Source organism: Dromaius novaehollandiae, chromosome W, assembly GCF_036370855.1.
Source record: "Dromaius novaehollandiae isolate bDroNov1 chromosome W, bDroNov1.hap1, whole genome shotgun sequence".
Taxonomy (NCBI): Eukaryota; Metazoa; Chordata; class Aves; order Casuariiformes; family Dromaiidae; genus Dromaius; species Dromaius novaehollandiae.
This window is the reverse complement of record NC_088130.1, coordinates 61786629-61806384: the sequence shown is the minus strand read 5'-3', so window position 1 is coordinate 61806384 and position 19756 is coordinate 61786629. Positions and strand designations below refer to the sequence as shown.

Here is a 19756-nt window from a genome sequence, read left to right as displayed (position 1 = left end):
TGTCAGTTCCCTTGCTTTTCTTTGTGCCCTGCCAGAGTAGATGCTAGTGTGTCAAATTAGCAAATGGAAGCAAATCTAAACCTGTGGTTCATAGCATCTGTCTCTTACCAAAGATTATTCCTGATCAACCTTTCTTTAACTTGCTCCTGCCACTGTGAAGGTGTTCCCTGTGTTTTCACTGACATGATCCCCTGACTAATACTTATTTCATGCCTAACTATTGGATCTTGTATTTTGATTGCTATAGACTTACAAGTATCTGGAGTCTTGCAGCTCTGCTTTGCTTTTCTGTGGAGTGTAATTTTTCTTTTCTTTTTTTTTTTTTTTTGATAAGTTTTTACACAGCAAGTTTGAAAAATTTCTTTGGGTCATAGGCAAGTCTAGCCCTATCCAGGTCTTCCCAGTGTCTCAGAGACCCAGTTTGTCTGGTTGAGCAGCATTGCTTTATTAAAAACTTGTTTCTCATTTCTCCATGTGTAGGAATGCATAACTGCGTGCACTGGTCATTGCATGTGCTGGTATCCATTCAGTTGACTGTCGGTGCACGTGGTCCAACTAAGCTTTCCTTTCAGGCCCTTTCCTTAGGGCACGTGGCTGTCACATCCTAGAAATCTCCACATCTGTCCGTCTTTTCTCATTTCCACTTTCCAGGACAGGCTGATTATGCAAATCAATAAAGAGTTTGTGGATTAAAACACCAAAAAGACTTCCCAGTGTTGGAGCTACAAGTGGGATCCACCACCAGCCATGTCCAGCCCTAAAAGGAAACATAGAACAGGCTTCTGGTGAGCCAGACTGAAACCACTGCCTTGCTGCTGCACAGCATGAAGTGAGATGAGCTGAGACTGCTAGGGCAAAAGTGAGCTCTGTAAGCAAAAGTGTCTAGTGCCTTCCGACATACTGACTCTTCCAGCAGTAGCTGCCAGAGGCTGTGGGTCTCCCATACACCTTATGCCATATCCACAAGCCCATTGCAAATCTCCTGGGTACTCTACCATATCCGAAATGAAGGACAACTAAATCAGTCCCTTGTGCTCTTTATTAATGTGGGGTGCAGGTCTCTGCTAGCAATGTTATTTTTCCTTGCAGGAAATAACTGTTCTGACAAGAGTTTCATGAGGGCAATGTTTTTCACTGCCAAAGAGCTGACTACCTTAGGGTCAGGGACTCTAAAGGCTTAATGCAGAATCTGCTCAGTCAAAGAAAGGATATTTATGTTTTCCATGGGTTTCATATCATAGTGTATGAAATCCATGGGCTCTCCACATTTTTGTGTGTAGGAGGTAGATACTTCACTACTGAGAGAAACAGAGAGCATAAGCGATGTGCGCGAAGTATCATGGAGAGTAGGGAAATTAACCCAGAACTACTTCCCAGAACTGTGGTTTAACCACAGGATTCAGCCTCCTACCAGGAATTACACTTTCCAGGATGCCTTACACAGCTTAACATTCACCTTTCATTCATTCTACCACTCACAGCATCACTCCATAGCTACACAAGCACATAGTTATTTTAGTGCTAGCAAAATGCAGTTTGGTTTTCAATTATTTCATATTCATCTGCTGCTTTAGAGGAAGCCAGGTGACTAACCTGACACAATTGGCTTAAACAAATTCTGCATCCATCAGTGTAATTGCTGGTGAGTCATTCTCCCTGTTGGTCTAGGAAACTGCACTAGACAGTCTGCACTGTCTGCAGGTTTCCTACTCTCCTTAAGAAATAGTCTATGCAATCCTGGTGAATGTGACTGCCAAACAGAGACACACCATTCCCCCTTCCCCATTTCCAATAACATCTGCATTTCCTTTATAGAGAGGTCAAGCTCTCAATGATATTTTCTTCAAGTTTCAAGAAAATGGGCAGCAGGCACAGGAGAGAGACTCTACTAATGCCCTCACCATGGGAAAAGCCATAGCCTGAGATCCAGTCCTACTAGATACTAGAAGATAGGGTTTCATCTCCAGATTCTAACATGTAAATTTATGAGAGCTGTTTAGCAGTCTAGCTGTAACTACCTCCTTTCAGGTCATCTGAATAACTCTTTGTCTCTCTACTCACTGCAGTAACCAGCTAGATCTCTACTCACAGGTAGGCTTCTGTGTCATAGGTGCCTAAATTTAGGTATCTGAATGTGGAGCTGAATCCCATGCTGGAGATTCGGTGTACTGTAAATTATGTATATGCCACACACGGGGCTCCCCCGTGTATGACCCTCACTTACTGAAAAGGGAGAGTCCACATTGCAGGCATAATGTCATTTGGTCGAAAAAAAATCCTTAATCGCTTGGGTTTATCTTTTGTGAGCTGGGCAGTATAAAATCAAAACAGGTAACTCACGTGAAGACATCCACTCCCCAGCCAGCAATGGCAGTGAAGACCCTTGGGGGCAGGTCCCGGGAGGGGTTCATGGCGTAGCCTGTGTTCATCCCCATCGCCAGGCCAATGCCTAGGACCAGGATACCCGTGAGCAGGGCCTGTGTGCCCTTCAGGGCTCCATTATTTTTCTCGTCGTGGATGACTAGAATGCCCAAGAACAGCATCATCGTCGCTATAAACTGCAGGAGCAGGAAAGGGAAAGCAGGTCAGTAGAGAGAACGGCAAAGGCAGAAGGATCATGCTCAACACAGAGGAAGTGACTTCCCAGACTGGAAGAGCAGGTAGAATTCAAGCTCTAGTCAAGTCAGGGAGGATCCCAATGTTATTGGATTGCTTGCAAAAATGACAGGAAGAGCAGAAACCTGTAGCTCTTGGCAACACTTTGTCATTTTCTTTCTTATGCGGCGAGGACACTGTACACTCCATAGGAAGCTGAGCAATCAGATGAGCCTCTGGAGGCTCTCCAGCTCTCACCGTGCTCCCCATCACAGCCAGGCAGAGCTTCATCAGCTCAGAAACAAAAGCATGGGTTTCCTCAGACTTGAATTAATTGTGAATGTGCCTTCTCCTGTAGCACTGCAGAGTATGGGACACTCGGGAATAACACCAAGTCCTCTGAGGCATCCCCAAAGGAGTAAGTACTCTAACTAGGTGGAAATAATGTCAAGATGGAGGTTTTGCTCCATGACTGGGACTCAGCAGAGCAATATTGGAGATTACAATGCATAGTTATATAGCTATCTCATTGGCTTGCTGTGCAGGTTGTTTACATTCACTGTCAAGCCTTCTGATGAAAAATCTAATGGCAGAAAACAAAACTGAGAGTGTTCTTAATATCTGAGACAATTTCTTTTATTTCTGGGCATCTTGATATGGTGTTATGTGCTGGGAATAAACTGTATTCAGTGCTAACTGGGCTGGTCAAACCCCCAGAGGTTCAATCCAGAGAGGTTGTATTCCTGCCAAGTCAGTCCCAGGACACCTGTACTGGTTAGAGGTAGCCAGGAGAGCTGCCTGGGAGTGCAGCGTGAGTGTAAGATCCAGGACAGGAAGAACAACTCAGGGTATTGCCCAGAAGCCATGGGAGATGGTTCCTGCCATAGCTCAGCTTCAAATTTCCCATTGCTTGGGCTGAGTACAAGGGGAAGTGCTTGTAGGGCACTTGGACTGAGCTGAGAAGCAGCCTGGAAGTGTTATCCTTTAGGCTTGGCAATTCTCCTGAGACAACCATGGGGCTGGAAGGAGCAGATAGGCCTTGGCTTGAGATACGATTTGCAGTGACTTAACCCACTGCATGTGGAAAAGGGGGCAGATTTGGCCCCCAGCAGCGGACCCTATTGAGGTGGCTGGAAGAACTGAGTCCCTCAGTCTCACACATCATCTCAAGGGACCGTGCAGATGAAGTCTCCTGTTTGGAACTTTCCTCTTGTTAATGCCCTCTTGAGCACAGCTTGTACCAGTGCAGTAACCTGTGCTGGCCACACTTTGGACTATAATCCTGACTCAGTCCTCCCCTGACCCAGGCTACTCACCCAGCCTGAGCATGTGATTTCTGTGCTCTTGCTCCCCGACTTTGCCACCAAGCTGCCTTGAACCCTACCTGCAGCCAGACACTCGTCAGGACAGTGGGCTCCTTGGAGCAAGGGTTGTGCTTGGGTCCGCATGCATAGCACTGTGAGTGCTCTGTACCAGACCTGCAATAGTGCCTATTGCCATCCACCTTCTCCTAGCACACCACAGCTGTCCCCACTGACCTCTGTGAGGAAGCCCCCCATCAAGGACATATAGGGAGCAGGGTAAGTGGAGAAGATCCCCGCCGTGGCAGTTGGACCCGTCACTGTAAAGTTCCCCTTGGTATAGTCATACAGTGCATCTAGGAGAAAGGGAGTTAGAGTTAGCACAGCAGCCAGCACAGAGTTCATCACATGTGGCATAGGCAGATGTCTACCCACTGCAGCCAGTACAGACACAATGGGAAAAGAGGCAAAAGGAGACGTGACCAGAGCGACACACCCCTTCCAGAGCATGGTCTCACTGATCTGTCACCAGCAGACTTTGGTCTGCAGTTGCTTCCTTAACCTGCCAGCTCCCCATTCCTTCTCTGGGAGACTGGTGGGGGCTGAATGCTCATATTGTATTGTGAGGCTTCCCCCCCTCTGCCCCTCAGAGATTTAGACAGGCTGTAGCCAATGGGTTGTGAGTCCTCTGCTCACAAGTCACAAACATGGATGACTGCTGTCCTGTTTTCCACAGTCCAGCTGAGTCCCCCACACAGCTCCAGCTGTGCTTGATGCTTGGTAGCCCATCTACCTTGAGCCCTTGCACTTTCTGTTGCAGGTATCACCATGAGAACCCCAGCCACAGTGACTCTGAGGACTGGAGGACCCTTAGAAACAAAACAGTGCCAAAATGCAGCTACCAGCCTTTAGGCAGGTTTTGGTAGTGGGAATGCCCTGGGCCTTGCATTGGCCTTGAGCGATAATGGTCTGTCTCACTAGCCAAGAGCTTGCCTTCCTCATGCTGGGTGAGGACCTCATGCTGGATATGATAAAAGGAAACATTTTGATGAACTGTGAGCTAAGACTGACATGGTGTCCACAGCAATGTCCCCCTCCCCCCCCCCCCCGCCATGATAAAGAAGCAACCATACCATAGTAGATACCAAAAACAGTAGCTGCTGCCAGAAAGGAGCCCAGGAACTGGCCGAGCAGATAAACTGGGAACTTCTTCCAGGGGAGGTTCCCTAAAAGGCAGTGTGTGAGGGTAATGGAGGCATTCAGATGAGCTCCTGCAAAATCACAACAAAAGAGAGTAATATCTGCTCTGATGGACTTGTTCTGGAACATGCCCCCCATACCACAGGTAATGACCCTGACTTTGTTCCAGAATACCAAGCACCAAGACTCCCCCAACCACAGTGGCAGTGTCTCCCTCCTGCACAAAGCTGACCCATTTTCCCTGGAGAGAGGGATGCATCTAGCCAGCTTGGTCCTCCATTGATTTGCATCTCAGATTGTCATTTACACCTGCAGCCTGGGACTTCCACCCTGAACAAGGCATGTAAGAGTGTATGAGCCCACAGCTCATGGGCTGCTGTGGGCCCAGACATAGGCAGGTTGAGAAGTCCTGCCTGCCTCTGAAGCAGCTTTTAGTTCTAGGTCACTGAGCAGGGTGTGGATCTCCCCTGTGGTTTCCCTGGGACCTGTTAAATACTTGCCCATCACTTTGTCGAGCAAGTCACAGTGGTGGCATCTCCTCCAACTGGGCTACTGCTAGATGGATGACTGCAATATCCCTACATGATGCAGGGCAGAGAGCACCTAGCTTTAGTCCTCTAAGAGTTCAGTATCCTCTGCCTAGCTTGCTATAGAACACAGGCCGTTCCCAGAAAGCAGGTCATCTCGCTTGTCAGAGACACCTCTCATGGCATGGAATGAGTCTCCTTCTACACGGGACTCTCTCTTTAGTTTAAAGGGAGCCCAGACCTTAGACCCATGACCCACCTTTTATATGGTTACATATATTAGTTACAAATTATATCCCAAACAATGGAAAGACCTCTGAAACATGTGATACGCAAGGAGGGTCTGATCCTGGCAGAGCTGAGTGCCCCGAGCTGATGGCAGCTGCAGGTGCTTAGCATCTCTGGGAGCAAGGCATTAGAGGCTGGAGTAATAAACTGTGAAATCAACCTGAGAGACCCACATATCTTCATGTTTGTAAAGCAAAACTCTATACATGGCTGTCAGCAGTGGCTCAGCTTAGCTCTTGGATATCACTGCCTTGAGAACAGATTAGAAGGATGGCTGTTCCTGCTCAGATCATGGTTATACCTGCTGGTCCAGAGCAGACATGCTACTAGAGCCTTTATGTCTTCATTTGGGGCAAATGAATGCAGAAATTGCCCAAGACAAGAGGTAATGCTCTGTCATGTGAGAGATACCATCCTACAGGCCTGAAATACCACCTTGTGTGAGTGCAGGGTGTGTTTGTGTGTGGATATGTACGCATGGGTGTGGATGATAAGGAGAAAATTTGCATACCATTCCCTGTTGCAACATCAGCAAAAAGTTCTCCTTTGCAATAAATGATTTACTTCCCCATGGGTCATACTGGCAGCATGTTTTCCAAACTTCTTATCTCCTTGGGCCATGCTCTGATGGCATATTCCAAGTGTCAGATGTGGGCACTGCTGAAATCTTTCTTTGATGACTGTGTGAGAACACGAGATGGCTAAATCTCTGCCATTGTCTCTGTCCCACTTGCCTCTGGCCAGTGTTTACAGGTAAGCAAGGAGTCCCTCAGACTACCCACTGTATCTTCTGCACCACTTTGTCGGCGCCCTGAGTGCATTGACAGGCTCTAATTATCTCTAATGACCAACCTGGAACCATCTTTCTCTGTAATCCTCTGCAGCCTCTTTCCCTACCACCACCACACGTTTGCCTGTTGTGTTCAAGGTCTGCTCTGATATGGTGCAGCTGTATAACCTTGGGTCAGACAACTCTGAACACAAATGAGTTGTGAGCAAGAGCTGTGAAAAGCCTCATCTGGGGCATCTACCCATGCATCCTCTGTCTTGGCTCAGGACGTGCATTCAAGATCAGGCTCTCAGCATACTGTAGGTATGCTGTGCCTGCCCTGCACCTTGTTGATCCTGACCTTGCCTTGCCATCTCAACTCCTTGCCTTGACCTCAAACCTGCATCACCCCTGTGGACTTGTCTGGTGATCACTGGATCACAAGGCTGACCCCGGACTTGCTCTGCTCTTCTTGTTTGGGCATGGTGGGACTGCACTTCTTGCTAGTGAGGCCACTGCCTCTGCTTGCCATAGTGCCACCCGCAGCTCCACAGCCCAGTCTTGCTGCCCCTGTCATATGGCCTTTGCAGGCCATAAAGATGTCCTATGCTCAGGTGTCCTACTCACCAGAGATTCCTCCAGCTGCATGGATCCCCAAGGTGACACCAATGCCAAATCCCAAGTTGATGCTCAGATATTGCCCAAATTCTCCTCGTCCTAAAGTCACTTGAGCAGCAGAAGACAAGCCAATGAGCTAGTGAATGGAAAAAGAAAGAAAGGAGTATTGAAAGTAGTATTACTGCTATGGTGGACTGGGCTTCCTCGGCACTTTTTCGGTAATACTAACAAATTTCCAAAGGCTCTCACAAATGGGAAGATTCTAAGGTGCCCATGGCCAGGAGATTCCAAACAAGAATGAAGCCCTCCTGTAAAAAACTGAGCAGGTACCTGGATATTCCTTTTTTGATGCCTATCACACCAAATAAGATGCTCTGGTCTGGGTTCAGGGAAGGGAATACAAGCCAAAGCTGCCCATATTGAGGTCTGAGGTTCAAATGGGATCACTCACAGTCTTGGTGAGGGCTTCTATGCATGAAATCAGGGGCATGAATCCAGAGAGTCACTGCAGACATCCCAAAGACAGTAGCCCAAGTCAGATGGAATGAGGGCTGGGCAAATTCTTATTTTCTTTCTTTTCTTTCTTCTTTTCCTTTCTTTTTTCTTTTCTATTTTATTGTCTAAAAATGTAATTTGGTCAAGACAAAGCTATTTGCCAAACTTGACTCTAATTTTGGTAATTTATTCTGGCCAAAAACAAGGAAGGAAATTCTAGTTTGACTTTTCCTTTCAATACATATGTTTACAAATTGAAAATGGCCAAGATTTCAATATTTTTTTAGTGACTAAAAGGCAACTAAGAAAAAATTTAAAAGAAATGTAAATATTCTATTCCAGCAGGAAAATACCTATTTTAGAAATTGTTCTGTCCTGAAAGTAAATATACTTCACTCTTTCAATGTGGTCAGAGGGTGGAAAAATCATTTATTTTCACAGCTTTTATATGGAAATCTGCAGAAGGACAAAGCTTCTTTTGAAGCCTTGAAGCCTCTGCCTTTCAAACCACTTAGGGCTTAGACTGTCCCATACCTTAAACCATATCAGTCTTTATCCAGGGAGAACAAGGACCAGGTAACGTGCCCCTCCAAGAAATAAGTCAGTATGTCCGGCAGCACGTATATTTCTGCTTTGAGCTATCCTGTTTTGACTCAGATCTTTACTTGCTGCTGTGCCTGGATCCAATCTTTATCTCATGTGTCTGCTCTCCTTCTTCTCCTTCAGCCATCACCAAAATCCCCTGTTCCCCAGAGACGCAATTCTCTCCTCTCTCGTCTACACATACCACACTGCATGCTGCACACAAAGTTACAGCCTGCACAGTGTGGCCCCTTCTCCCAGTCTGCCTCAGCGAAAGCACCCCAAAGCAATATCTCAGATGTCCCCCAGCAAAAAAATTCTTTCTCTGTATATTTCTGAGCCTTTTCAAAACCAGGTCCAAGAGAATCAAATGCGTAAAGAAAGGACGCAGGTTTTGCAGGAGTGCATGCAAGTGCAGAGGGAGGGTAGCAGAGCAGGAGACTGCTCGATTAAAGCTGAACTGAAATTTTCTTATCCTGAAAAAAGGCACAGGCCAAAGAAGCTATTTTGCAGCACGGATCCAAACCTCTGGTCATTTCTTCTATTTTCATGATCACAAAATAACCTTTGTTTTTCCTGCCTACCCACTCCCAGTGCCATTTACTCCTGCTGCCTGGTTCCCTCCTTTATGAACATTGCCTGTCTATTGAAACAAGAGCCCCTATACTGGCTGGGTGCTCTTGTCCAAATAACAGACAGCCAGGAGTCCCAGAGATCAGAGAGGACATTTCCAGGTGCAGCAAGGAGCAGGGGGCTGCCAGAGAGGCTACCTTTGGATGCTGGTTGTTATTTGCCACCAGCCTTTGATCGGGCTGTTTATTGTGCAGCGTCCCTCCTCCTACTCTATCCTCTCACAGAGCTCAGTGAGAGAAGAGTCAACATGAACTGCTGGCTCCAAAATCTACCCTGAACTGTCAGAGTCCTGAGCACAAAGACAAGAATTATTCAGGATCCTCCTCATGCTGCCACCCTGGCAGGACTCCCTTAAATTTGTTCTTTGTCATCCAGGAAGTTTTGCCACCAAAAACAAAGGTGATGGAAAAGGAAAAATATTTGCTTAGGTCCTGCTGAGGTGTCACAGATGTCTGTACTCTGATTTCCAATCTGTGTAGAAGTACCTGTGCAGTAGGAATGGATTTCAAGGGACTAAATACTCAAGATGATGTGATAAAATGCAAGTATCCTTTGCACATGCAGTTGTCCTTGAAAAAAAGCACCTTTATCTGTACAGACAGCTGTATCAAAAGGTCCCCATGCTTATGGAAAACTCCAAGTGTGAATTATTTGGATAATCCTCAGCTCTTCTGTGGTGGCCTCTGTCCAAACTAAAGTGCCTTGCTCTGTCCAGAATTGCTTACAGGCTAAGTCCAAGTATAATAAATTAGCACAGACAATTACTGGACCTTTTCAGAGAGAAGATCTCGTTTTGTTATGTTGGGGCAACACACTGGGGCTCTGATCCTGGCAGGGCGCTGCACCAACACCAGGGATCAATTCTGGCTGCAAAGCAACTGCCCCTGCCTTCCTTGCCCTCAAACACCTTTGAAGCAGCCTGAAAGCTCAAAACCACTTCAATTCATATGCAAGAGATCCCTCAGGCAAGGGGGGAGCTTTTTGTAAGATTTGGGATAAACATTATTCATTTGCCAGCATAAGACAACTGAAGGCAAGCTCCTGGCATGCTTTACACCTGTTAACTGCATTTCCTAATGGTAGGCTGTGGCTCCAGAGAGTTTCACAAGCATTAATTACCCTGGGAACACCAGCAGGAAGATGAGTGCATGCTGTTTTCATTTCACAGAGAATGTCAGTGGCAGAGGAGTTGAGGATCTGCCCACTGCTCCCCTGAATCCTGCACAGGATCTCAGGCAGGCATCAGTGGCAGCTGCTCAGCCCGCACAGTCCACTTTGGCACCGCGGGGAGAAGAGCACCAATTCACTGACTGTGAGTTTAAGGGGGTTTGTCGCAAGCGTTGTGTTGCCCTATCTGACCAGACACTGCTGTGTGGTTTCATTCAGAATCTTGTGTTTGTTTTTACCTAGAAGAGAACAGGAACAGCCTGTTCATCCCAACGTGCTTCACTTTCTCTCAGTGCCCCACCTACCAGTTGCATTGCCTTTTTCCAATAGAAAGTTTTCAGCAGATTGTCTACCCTGATCCAAAGCTGCCATGTGACCAGAGAGTGTTAAGCAGTAATAACCAGCTGGTGAGCAACCCTGAGGATGAGGCAGGAAACCACTGAACTTAAAAACTGCTGCTGCAAACGTTTACACTCTCACCCCCCCATACACGCGCATACACACACATGCATGGACACGCACATCTGGGCCTGTCCCCTCCTTACCATCAGGATGAACATCCCCAGCGCTTCTGCCAGCAGCTCCCTGATGGTCCTGTTACGAACCGTGAGCACCTTCTGAATTTTCACCAGCATTCTGCTCTCCGGCTCCAGTGTGTAGCTGCGGGAGCTCCTGTTGTGAGAGCAGACTTCATTGTGCTGAGCTAAGTTACCCTTTGAAACTTGGCAACCTCCTTTCACCCTCAGACACCTTCACTCATTTGGTTAACGATGAACAAGCCAATAAAGTAGCAGTGAGCTTTAAAGTCTCTCTCCCCTGCCATCCGTTTAAATCTAAATGATGAGGATGCAACATTTCTGCTACAAGTGCCTTGCGAGCTCTGCAACTCTGTCCAGGAGCAGTGTATCGCCAGAGAGATGGAGCTGTGAACAGCCTAGCTGTGTTGTTAAAGCATCTCATTCTCCATAATTTTTTCCATAGGCACAGACAATGAATAGGAATTTCATCTGTGTTCTGCATTATAACCTGCTGGCTGGTGGCTTGGTGCTGTTCTGCTTCAATGGGTGGGATTAGGACTGTTTGCCTGCACTTTGCAGGACTAGCTTGCTCATCCCTAGCCAGCAGGGAGGATGCTCTGTCTGGAACTGGTGTGCACCACTGTCCATTGCCAGGAAGAAGGCAATGGCTATAGAGCTGTTACAGGTTGAATATTTCCTCTCCCAAGACAGTGCTGCAGGATGTGTTTCCTTATTTCAGCAACTGGGACTCTTCTCTGTTGCTGTGGGTCCTGTTGTACCATGCACCTGGATGCATTGACTGCACCCTGTGTCTGCAGCGCTGGGCATGCTAGTGCAGGGCCTCCTCACCGAACCCTCCCTCCTGTCCTCTCATGTGGTGCTAGAAGAGACCTGCCTCTAGTAATAATCCCTGGAGAAAGGCTAACGACTGTGTGGTTTGGAGAGTCCAGTGCTTGCATGGCATAATGCCAGCCTCTAGTTATTGCAGGAACAAGGAATCAGCATAAAGAATAAACACAGCTTCATGCCTGGATCCCAGAAATAAGAGATGTACACCATTGATCTCACCTGGATACTAGAACAGAGCTCTCACTCTCCCACACTTAACAATAAAATCTCGACCTTCTGATTCCCTCTGTTTATATTCCTGCCCACCAACTGCAATAATGCTCTTATCTCACCACTGTAAAAATGTTTTAATATCTTTTCAATTACTCTTTGCTCAGCCCCAACCTGTTAAACCCACTGGTGCTCTCTGGACCTTTTTTGCATGAGCCCTGTTTAGTTCTTTGCTGGTTTTCTTCACTTTTGTCTAAACCTGCTGCATCTTCTAAGTATCTTTCTGAAAGGGATGTGACACACAGCTCCCGAAGAGTCACAGGCAGCTGCACAGATGCACACATAGCATTCTGCTGACTCTGCCCCTGGCGGTGCCTCACTCTATGCTACTGCTTTGCAAAAGTTCATGAGCTTTTCTCTCACCCACAGGATGTTGTGCAGCTGTGTGGAAGAACCTGGGAAGCTGATCCTCCTCTATTCTCCATAGACGATTGTCTACACTGCAGCAAGAAAGGGTTTTATGGACTGGGGCAAGCCCTTGTCCAGCAACAAATCAGTTGTTGACCTCATTGAGCTGCCTGGCTAAATATGCAGTAAATTACTAGTCTGTCTGGGATATTAAAGAGCATTTAATCGTGAGGGATGGTAATCACATTGCTGCAAAGGGTGTTCCTACAGCACCTTCCTACTTAGAAAGATTTTCCCCTATGGGTTTGTGAGCCATGGTGTGGCACAGAAAAAGGGACCAACAGATTCTTCCAGGTCACTTGATTCTCTGCCATGCAAACATTTACTGGAGCACACAAACATGAGCCCGGGAATGCCAGACCGGGGCAGTGAGGAGTACCTCAAGTTTCTTCTGCATGTGGTAGTTTCCAGCTGAGATGTAAAGCTGAAGTCCTGGCATCAGTGTGTGTTGGAGATCTCACAGCATTTCTCAGATGAATGAGGGTGCGTATCAATCTGTATGCCTCATATCTGGACCTAAAACTTTGTTTTTCTTTCCTGGATCTCAAGGGGCCTTTCAAGTACACTCCTTTACTTTACAAACAAGAAAGCAGCTGCATTGTCTCTGAAAGGCTTTGTCTCCTGTTTTTGAGCATAGCTATAGGCACCTATACATTCTAATTTGGGCTGAGAAGTGGACAGCCATTTTCCAGGAATGCTGGGCTCCCGTGAACTTGCACTCTTCTCAGGCAAGAAAGAAATCCCAGGTTCCAGTGGAAATCTTTGGTTTAATCATTGCATTTGAGGCATCGTTACTGAAATCACCACCAAATCCCCTAAAAGTCCAACATGCTTCTAGGGCAGCATTCCCCGGTATCTTTTGCTTGTAGACCATGAGGCAGAAATGGAGTTTGGTCCCAGGTGAGGGGGCACATGTGGAGTGTTGGGTCAGCTGAAGGAATCAAGGCAGGTGCCTTTGTGCTTACAGTGTGATGGCCCCATGAATCACAAGCTGAGGAGCATGACACTGGATGTGCCCGTCACCACTGCCTGTCCTCTTACATAGATCGTTCCACAAGGTGGCACTGAGGCATTAATTTCCCCCTTAAAATTGTTTAGAGAAGATCCTATGTTGGCTGCTGAAAATGTCTGACCTCTTTACTTTGGGGGGTTTTCTGGTCATTTTGTGCATTAAAGAAAGACAGTCTGCAAAGGAGTGTAACAAAACAAATACCTTTCTCTGAATCCTTTAAGGCAGAGCACCTGTGCTCTAACAGCATGCAAAGCCAAAGTGTTTAAGTCCGAGCCTATCACCCTGCACTTTCTCTACAATCAGCAAAGAGAAATAGGCAGCTCCAAAGGGTGAATCATGCACACCTAGAATAGGCATCTGAGGCAAGTCCTATGAGTCACTCCTGCAGCTGGCAGTTTCCTTCCAGTGTTTCCATGGGGTGGGAGGGGGGGGGGGCGGTGATCAGCTCCAACGTGCACATCTACGAGGCAGGGATCCAATGCCACGTAAACTGGACTTCCCTCACTATCTACATCCAGATGTAACAATCACGAATGGGCACAGACAGCCACCTGTGAGTCAGCCAAGGGCTGGAGAGCGAAGATTTGCTGGTCGCCCAGCATCACATGTTCATACTTGGATGGTTTCACATATCAGAAAGTCTGGTGAGGATCTCTGGAGTCACTGAATAGAGTCCCCTACTAACACAAGCAGCCACACCACATTTTCCCTCATGACCTGACCCCTCTTCATTTTACGATTAAGTGCCCCTACTTCTCCTGGTGGAAGTCTGTTAGCAGAACTTGCTGCTCTGGAGATTAGAAACTTCTAATTTCCAGCCAAGCATATTCTCAAACCCCTTTGTTCATGTGCCAGCATTACCCCATCACAGTCATTAAATCATTTCCTACAGGTGCTATCCTATAAGATTTTCCAGGAGACATATATTTAATCTTTAAATGAGCACCTAAGAAAAGTTTTGTGTTTTCTTATTTCTCAGAATAATCACTTCCAGGCTCCCAAAGCATGTCTAATCTTTCTGGATAAAAAGAGCCCCTGTTGCTTTCAGACCTTATCACTTTGGGTTACTTCTGAGTTCATGTTTAGCATTTCACATATAGAAGGGAACAGAGCTCTTCCTGACTGAACACAGAAAACAGCCCAGGAAATCCTTCCCACCACAGATGGTCATCTCAGGAACTGGACAAGCCAGACACACAAAAATCCCCCGGTGATAGTTAGGAATTAGGTGTCATCAGTCATCTCATGAGCTTAACCCATCAGGAAAACTGCCCATGCTAATGCTCTACTAGCTTTGCAAAGCTCTATGTTAGCAGAAGACAAGCTCAGTCCAGGCTGGGACGTGTCCCCACTGAAGTCAGTGATATAACTCACACTGACTTCAAGCATGGAAGACCACAAAACACCCCCGCCAATTCACATGCACAAGCATTCTTTAATTTTCAGCAGAAATGATGTCCCAGGTGGTCCTATGGACAAAGTAGGTCGTGTCAGAACAGCATTAGCTGCTCATGTTCAGTTCTGTGCCATCTCCTGATGTTTACCTTGACTTGCTCACATGTGGAAACTTCACTCAGCATTGACCCTACAAAGATTTTACCATGTTTTTCACCACCCATGAAGCACACACCTGCTAAACCAAACCCATTTTCTTCCCTAAGACAAGTGTGCTGTCACAACTAGTAATAAAGGTCTGAGTTTGGTGCAGAAAATTTTGGCTCAGTGAAGCCCCACTAACAGTGTTGATATTGGTACATATACTGAAGAGCTAGGGGAACAGTTCCCCTAGGTCCCACCACACCAGCACTGGGAAGGCCGAGCTCCTACAGACTCCAGGGGAGTCACGCTTCTGTGAGCAATAGCTTCTCAGTTTCAGTTTGACAGCACGTGTGTTTCCTCTTCACCCAAGAGTTCGTTTATCTCTTATTTGCACTAATCAACAGCTGGAACGATGCCACTCCATTAGCTTCAGTTCTGCTGGTAGAATACTAACTTTTTACCAGAGGCTGAAAGGAGCGTGAACAGCCTGAAAGGAGCATTAACAGTCAGCACAGCAGAGGAGCTCCTCGCTGTGGGATGAGGACGGCTCGCTCTCTCCTCAGACTAAATGAACACAGGACTAGTCCTGGCACCAAGACATCCCCATGCTCCTTTGGGAAGCAAGGCCAGGCCCTGATCCCAGCAGGAACAGGCTGCTGAGCTGCATGTCCATGGTTGCATTTCCTGACCAGGGAGTGCTCAGACTGTGCTAACAGGAGGGTTAAATCTGCCTTAGTTCCCTTCTCCTCTGCAGTCCTCATCTGCATGGCCAGGTCTCACAGAGACTCATACATCACCTTTGATATGACCTTAACTGTCTAGGACCAACCTCCCTTGATAAATCCTACATATTGCATCGCGCTCTCTCACATTAATGTTTATGGTCTTTCTTCTCTCATTTACAGCTGGCAAGCACAGAGCAAGTAGCAGAGGCACCTGATATTTGTCTCTAAGCAGATGGCTTTGCTCTCTGTACTATTATGTGCCTTCCCGTTCCTAGGACACCAGTCTCCAAGGCTTTTCAGATCATCCTGAAAGTCATCGCCCCTTGTCCTGAAGTTGGCCAAAGGTTTAACATCCACACATCCCGTCAGCACACCCACCCCTTCTGTACTGGGCACACCAATGAAATAATGGATGCTATCAGCATCAGGAAGGGCTGTAAAGAACTTCACCAACCATTTCCCCTGTCAACACAACTCACTTTACAGTTCCTCTTCTGGTCACAACCTTCCCCATCTCAGCTAGGAGCTGACAGAAAGAGATACTGTGGTTTTTGCCTCCCACCTGAGGAGCAATTTGTGCAGGTCCCCTACCCATACTCATTTTCCGCACACTCTGTCATGGACTCCTTTTCTGTAAAATGAGGCTAGCTCTTACCTCGTCAGGCAGAAGCGAGATTTGAAGGACCTGTCAGATGTATATGGTAACACGAAGGTGGGAGTCTCCTCCAGGCTGCAGTCCTCTGCTTCACTCACAGAGTGCATGGTGGGGAGGGTCAGAGCCTCCCTGCCCCAGACTGCTAAAGCTATCTCAGTGTGAGGTAATCCCCAAAGCAGTGGTGTCAGCAGGAGAAGAATTACATGGCTTTTATTGCTCGTTAAAAGGAGAGCATGATTTCAGAGCTGTCTAGGAAGTGGTCACAGGGGCTTGCTCTCCCCATAGGACACATGAGGGGCTCTGTGGGCACCGCAGGTGCCCATCAGAACATTGGGGTGGCATCATTGTTGGGTGACAGTGAAGAACCAGGTGCACAGGGCACCTGGGTTCTCCCCCAGCCCTGCCCGCAACCCCCTGTCTCTGTCTACCCCTCTGCCAAGTAGGGACAACCATACCCTCCTGCCCTCCAATCTGCACTCCTACTTCCACTCTGCCTCTCCTCCCATCTCTTCCCCATCCCTCACTGCTACCGGTAAGCTGAGCCTTTGTCCTCTCTTGTGACTGGCTCCCCTCCTGGCTCCTCTGCTCTCCCACTGCCACCTTGATGCCCATTGCCACCATGGAAGGAGCTCGGGATGCCTGGGCAGAGGAGGGGTGAAGCACCTGGAGGTGGAATTTGGGGTGCCGCTTGGGGGAAAGTGGGCACTTGCTGGTCCCAGCCTGTTTTTTTTTTTTTTTTGAGGAGAGTCACCCCATTGTCTCTTGCGCAGGCTGGGAGTTTGCACTTTGTAAACATCTTTTCTAGACTTCAGCAGCTGCGTGGGAAGGGCTACTGCAAAAGCATGGGATTCCTGTCGGCGGCTCCCAGGGTGTGTACTGGAGTCACCCTAAGAGAAGGATCTAGGGTGCTTCAGACAAGCTGTAATGTTTGCCCTCCTTGCAGACTCTGCAGTGAGACTCGCTGCAAGAGGGGTCTTAATTCGTGCGCCCTCTCTTGCCTGCAACAGACCAAGCTCTGGTGTTGTGTCCCAAGTGCTTCCAGCTCCCACCATTTAAGGCTAGAAGGAATTACAGCACTTTCATCAGCTGTGGCTGCATTTCTCTACCAGGGATGTAACCCTGGGCTACTCACACAAACTACTTTGAACCTCAGGGGATGGCAGAGTGAAGACTGCTGAGGAAGTCTAGAATCAAGAGGGGACTCCATTGATTCTGGTTGCAGTAATCCCCAAATCAATTATTTACTGGGATGGGGGGATACCATAGGCACACACTTTGCTAGAGCTGCAGCCTTCTTCCTTTGTTCTTCTCTCCCTGCTCTCTGTCTGCTTTGCCAGGGCCGCATACACACAGGGCATCTTTCATCTCATGGCTTTCCCATCCAGGCAGCTGCTGCTCCCCTTGGCTTTTTGGACAGAATTGAGTCATTTCTATACACAGTGAAGTGTGATGATTTTTGAGGTACCTCACTGGTTTTTGATCTGTGCAAAATTCTTGACCCAGCAAGGTTGAAAGCCTCCCCTATTCACACATACATGGCATTTAACAGAGAGAAAAACTGAAGCAGAGGGACACTTAAGGTCTTGGCGAAGATCACAGGAGACTTGGGCACCCTTGGGATTTCAGCCTGCATCTCAGGCTTCTCAATCCAGCCCATGTTTGCCTTCTATTTATTGCCTCCACAATCAAAAACTCTCACACGACACCTCTCCATACCACAGACTTTGTAATGAGGGAGCGAATTAAACCTGCTCCCCAGTTCTGTGCTGGATGAACATGTTCTTCCACCTCTTCACCTGCTGTCAGCCCCCATTCCCGGTCTGACCCTTGTCTGACACACACACGTGAGCTCTTTATTTCCCTGATCTAATCAGTGCCAGGCCCTTTTATCCATCTTGCTCTGGCTGCCCTCCCTGCAGCCAAGCTCCCACCATGTGTGGTGGCTCCCTGTGTGTTCAGGAGGGCTGATGGGAGCATCCTTGTGCCTGCTCCCGAAAACTGCTGCAGAGGGGCTCTGCAGAGAGAGCAGCGGGCTTTGGCAGCACAAACTTTCCTGCTGAGCTTTGAGTCTCCTGCTCAGGTCTGTTTTCAATCCACAGATAAGGCAAAGGTCAGGGAAACCACAGGACTCACAGGGCATCATCACCCTAGAGATAAGAGGAGCCAGATTTTTCCTGGAGGAGTGTGAACACCAGCACTCTGAAATAGAGAGATTAAAGGGGAAAAGCTGCAGGCAGAGGCACCTGATTGTTTGAAGGAGGCCCTGAAATTTCAGTCTGATGCATCCAGAACCCTGATCTGAACATTTCCCTGTTCCTGACCCCATCCCAGAAATGTGATCAGAAGAGCATGGCTGTGTCCTCCCCTCAGGACACAAAGGGATTACTCTTATAGATGAGAAAACCAGCAAAACCCCTTGTGTTTCATACTCTCTTTTCCACATCATCCCTCTCCCAAATGTTGCAATCCAGGACAGTTTGCAAGGATCTGCATCCCTCTAAGCAGCAACAAAAGAGCATTAGCTTGTGTTAACAGTGCAAATGAGCAAAAACAAAACAGTGTCCCATGTCACAAACACAATCATGTCTGTTCCCTCTGAGTTGCTGGAGCAAGGTTGGTTTAGTAGTCAGCACAACCCTCCTTCACAGAGACCAACTTTTTAAGGATAGGCTACATCCATTCATGCCACTCATACAAGACACACTTACAGACCTTTCAGGAGGCAATGCAAAACCCATAGGTGGATGTCTTCACTCCTAGTTGTGATAAGAATATTTTGTGGGGTCAGGAACCAATTGCTGAAGCTAATCAATACCTATATGCATAATCAGTGAACGTTGGCTCTGGTTTTGCACTGTTGGGAGCAAAGTTGGGTTGACATACACTCAAAAGGAATGGCACTCATTTCAGAGGACCCCTCACCTTCAGATGGAGGTAACTTCTGGTCATTACCACCAAAGGTTATATTATACTATGTATTTTAAATATATAAAAATATGTATATATATAAAATATATAACTATATATATAACTATATTATAACCATATGTTATATATTGTTAGCATGAAGATAAAGCCTTCAGTACCTTGGTTACCCTCAACTTGGAGGAGCTGAGAATTGTAAGAGAATTAAATTAGAAGAGAGTTATATTAGAAAATGAAGATTAGACTGAGAAAAGAAAAAAGGATACAATTTGTTTTGAAGACAGCACTAAATCCAGCTGTGGTTTAATCACCCTACATTTCTTCCAAAACCTAGGTTTCATCAACACGAACATGTTCATATGACACCCACCACCTGGGTGCCCAAACATCATCCAGTGGCCAGTGTGACTAATATCTGCAATGAGTATTGCAGAGGTTGTTCCTCCCTATTCTCTCCACATGAGAGAGGTGCATCCATGAGGCTCTGCCTTGGGTAGGCAGGAGTTTATCTATCTGTTTTTAAAGCCCACACCATCTATTCAAAGGAAAGCAGATCAAAGACAAGGCCAGGGAAGTGGGGAGGTTTGTAGGAAGTGCTGTAAAAAAATTTCCCTTCTTGGAGGGTAGGTGTCAGCTTGGTGGTATCTCCCAGGCCACCCGCAGTTCATCTCAGACAGCAG

At 47.2% G+C, this 19756-nt stretch overlaps 2 protein-coding genes across 2 annotated transcripts in view; one reads left to right on the top strand and one right to left on the bottom strand.

Moving 5' to 3' along the window:
- Positions 1-12391, top strand: part of LOC112982205 (tubulin polyglutamylase complex subunit 2) — a 36082-nt gene extending 23691 nt beyond the window's left edge. The window contains exon 7 of the mRNA XM_064500432.1: positions 12182-12391. Coding sequence (XP_064356502.1) covers positions 12182-12316 — 135 coding nt within the window. The 3' untranslated portion in view covers positions 12317-12391. The remainder of the gene's footprint in view (positions 1-12181) is intronic.
- LOC135324372 (aquaporin-7-like) lies at positions 352-10863 on the bottom strand. The gene is made up of 6 exons (XM_064500433.1): positions 10721-10863; positions 7308-7434; positions 5030-5167; positions 4134-4252; positions 2341-2558; positions 352-757 (listed from the first exon to the last, which is right to left on the bottom strand). The coding sequence occupies exons 1-6, from the start codon at positions 10808-10810 to the stop codon at positions 598-600; spliced, it is 852 nt and encodes a 283-aa protein (XP_064356503.1). The 5' UTR covers positions 10811-10863; the 3' UTR covers positions 352-597.
- Positions 12392-19756: the final 7365 nt, after the last annotated feature.

Bases quoted from the DNA above. Each gene is read 5' to 3' on its own strand.
- LOC135324372 (XM_064500433.1), bottom strand. From the start codon at position 10,810: ATGCTGGTGAAAATTCAGAAGGTGCTCACGGTTCGTAACAGGACCATC. The intron at 5,168-7,307 runs GTGAGTAGGACA...GTGATTTTGCAG, and splicing joins TGCAGCTGGAGGAATCTCTG to GAGCTCATCTGAATGCCTCC. The intron at 2,559-4,133 runs GTCAGTGGGGAC...CTGCTCCTGCAG, and splicing joins TGGGGGGCTTCCTCACAGAG to TTTATAGCGACGATGATGCT.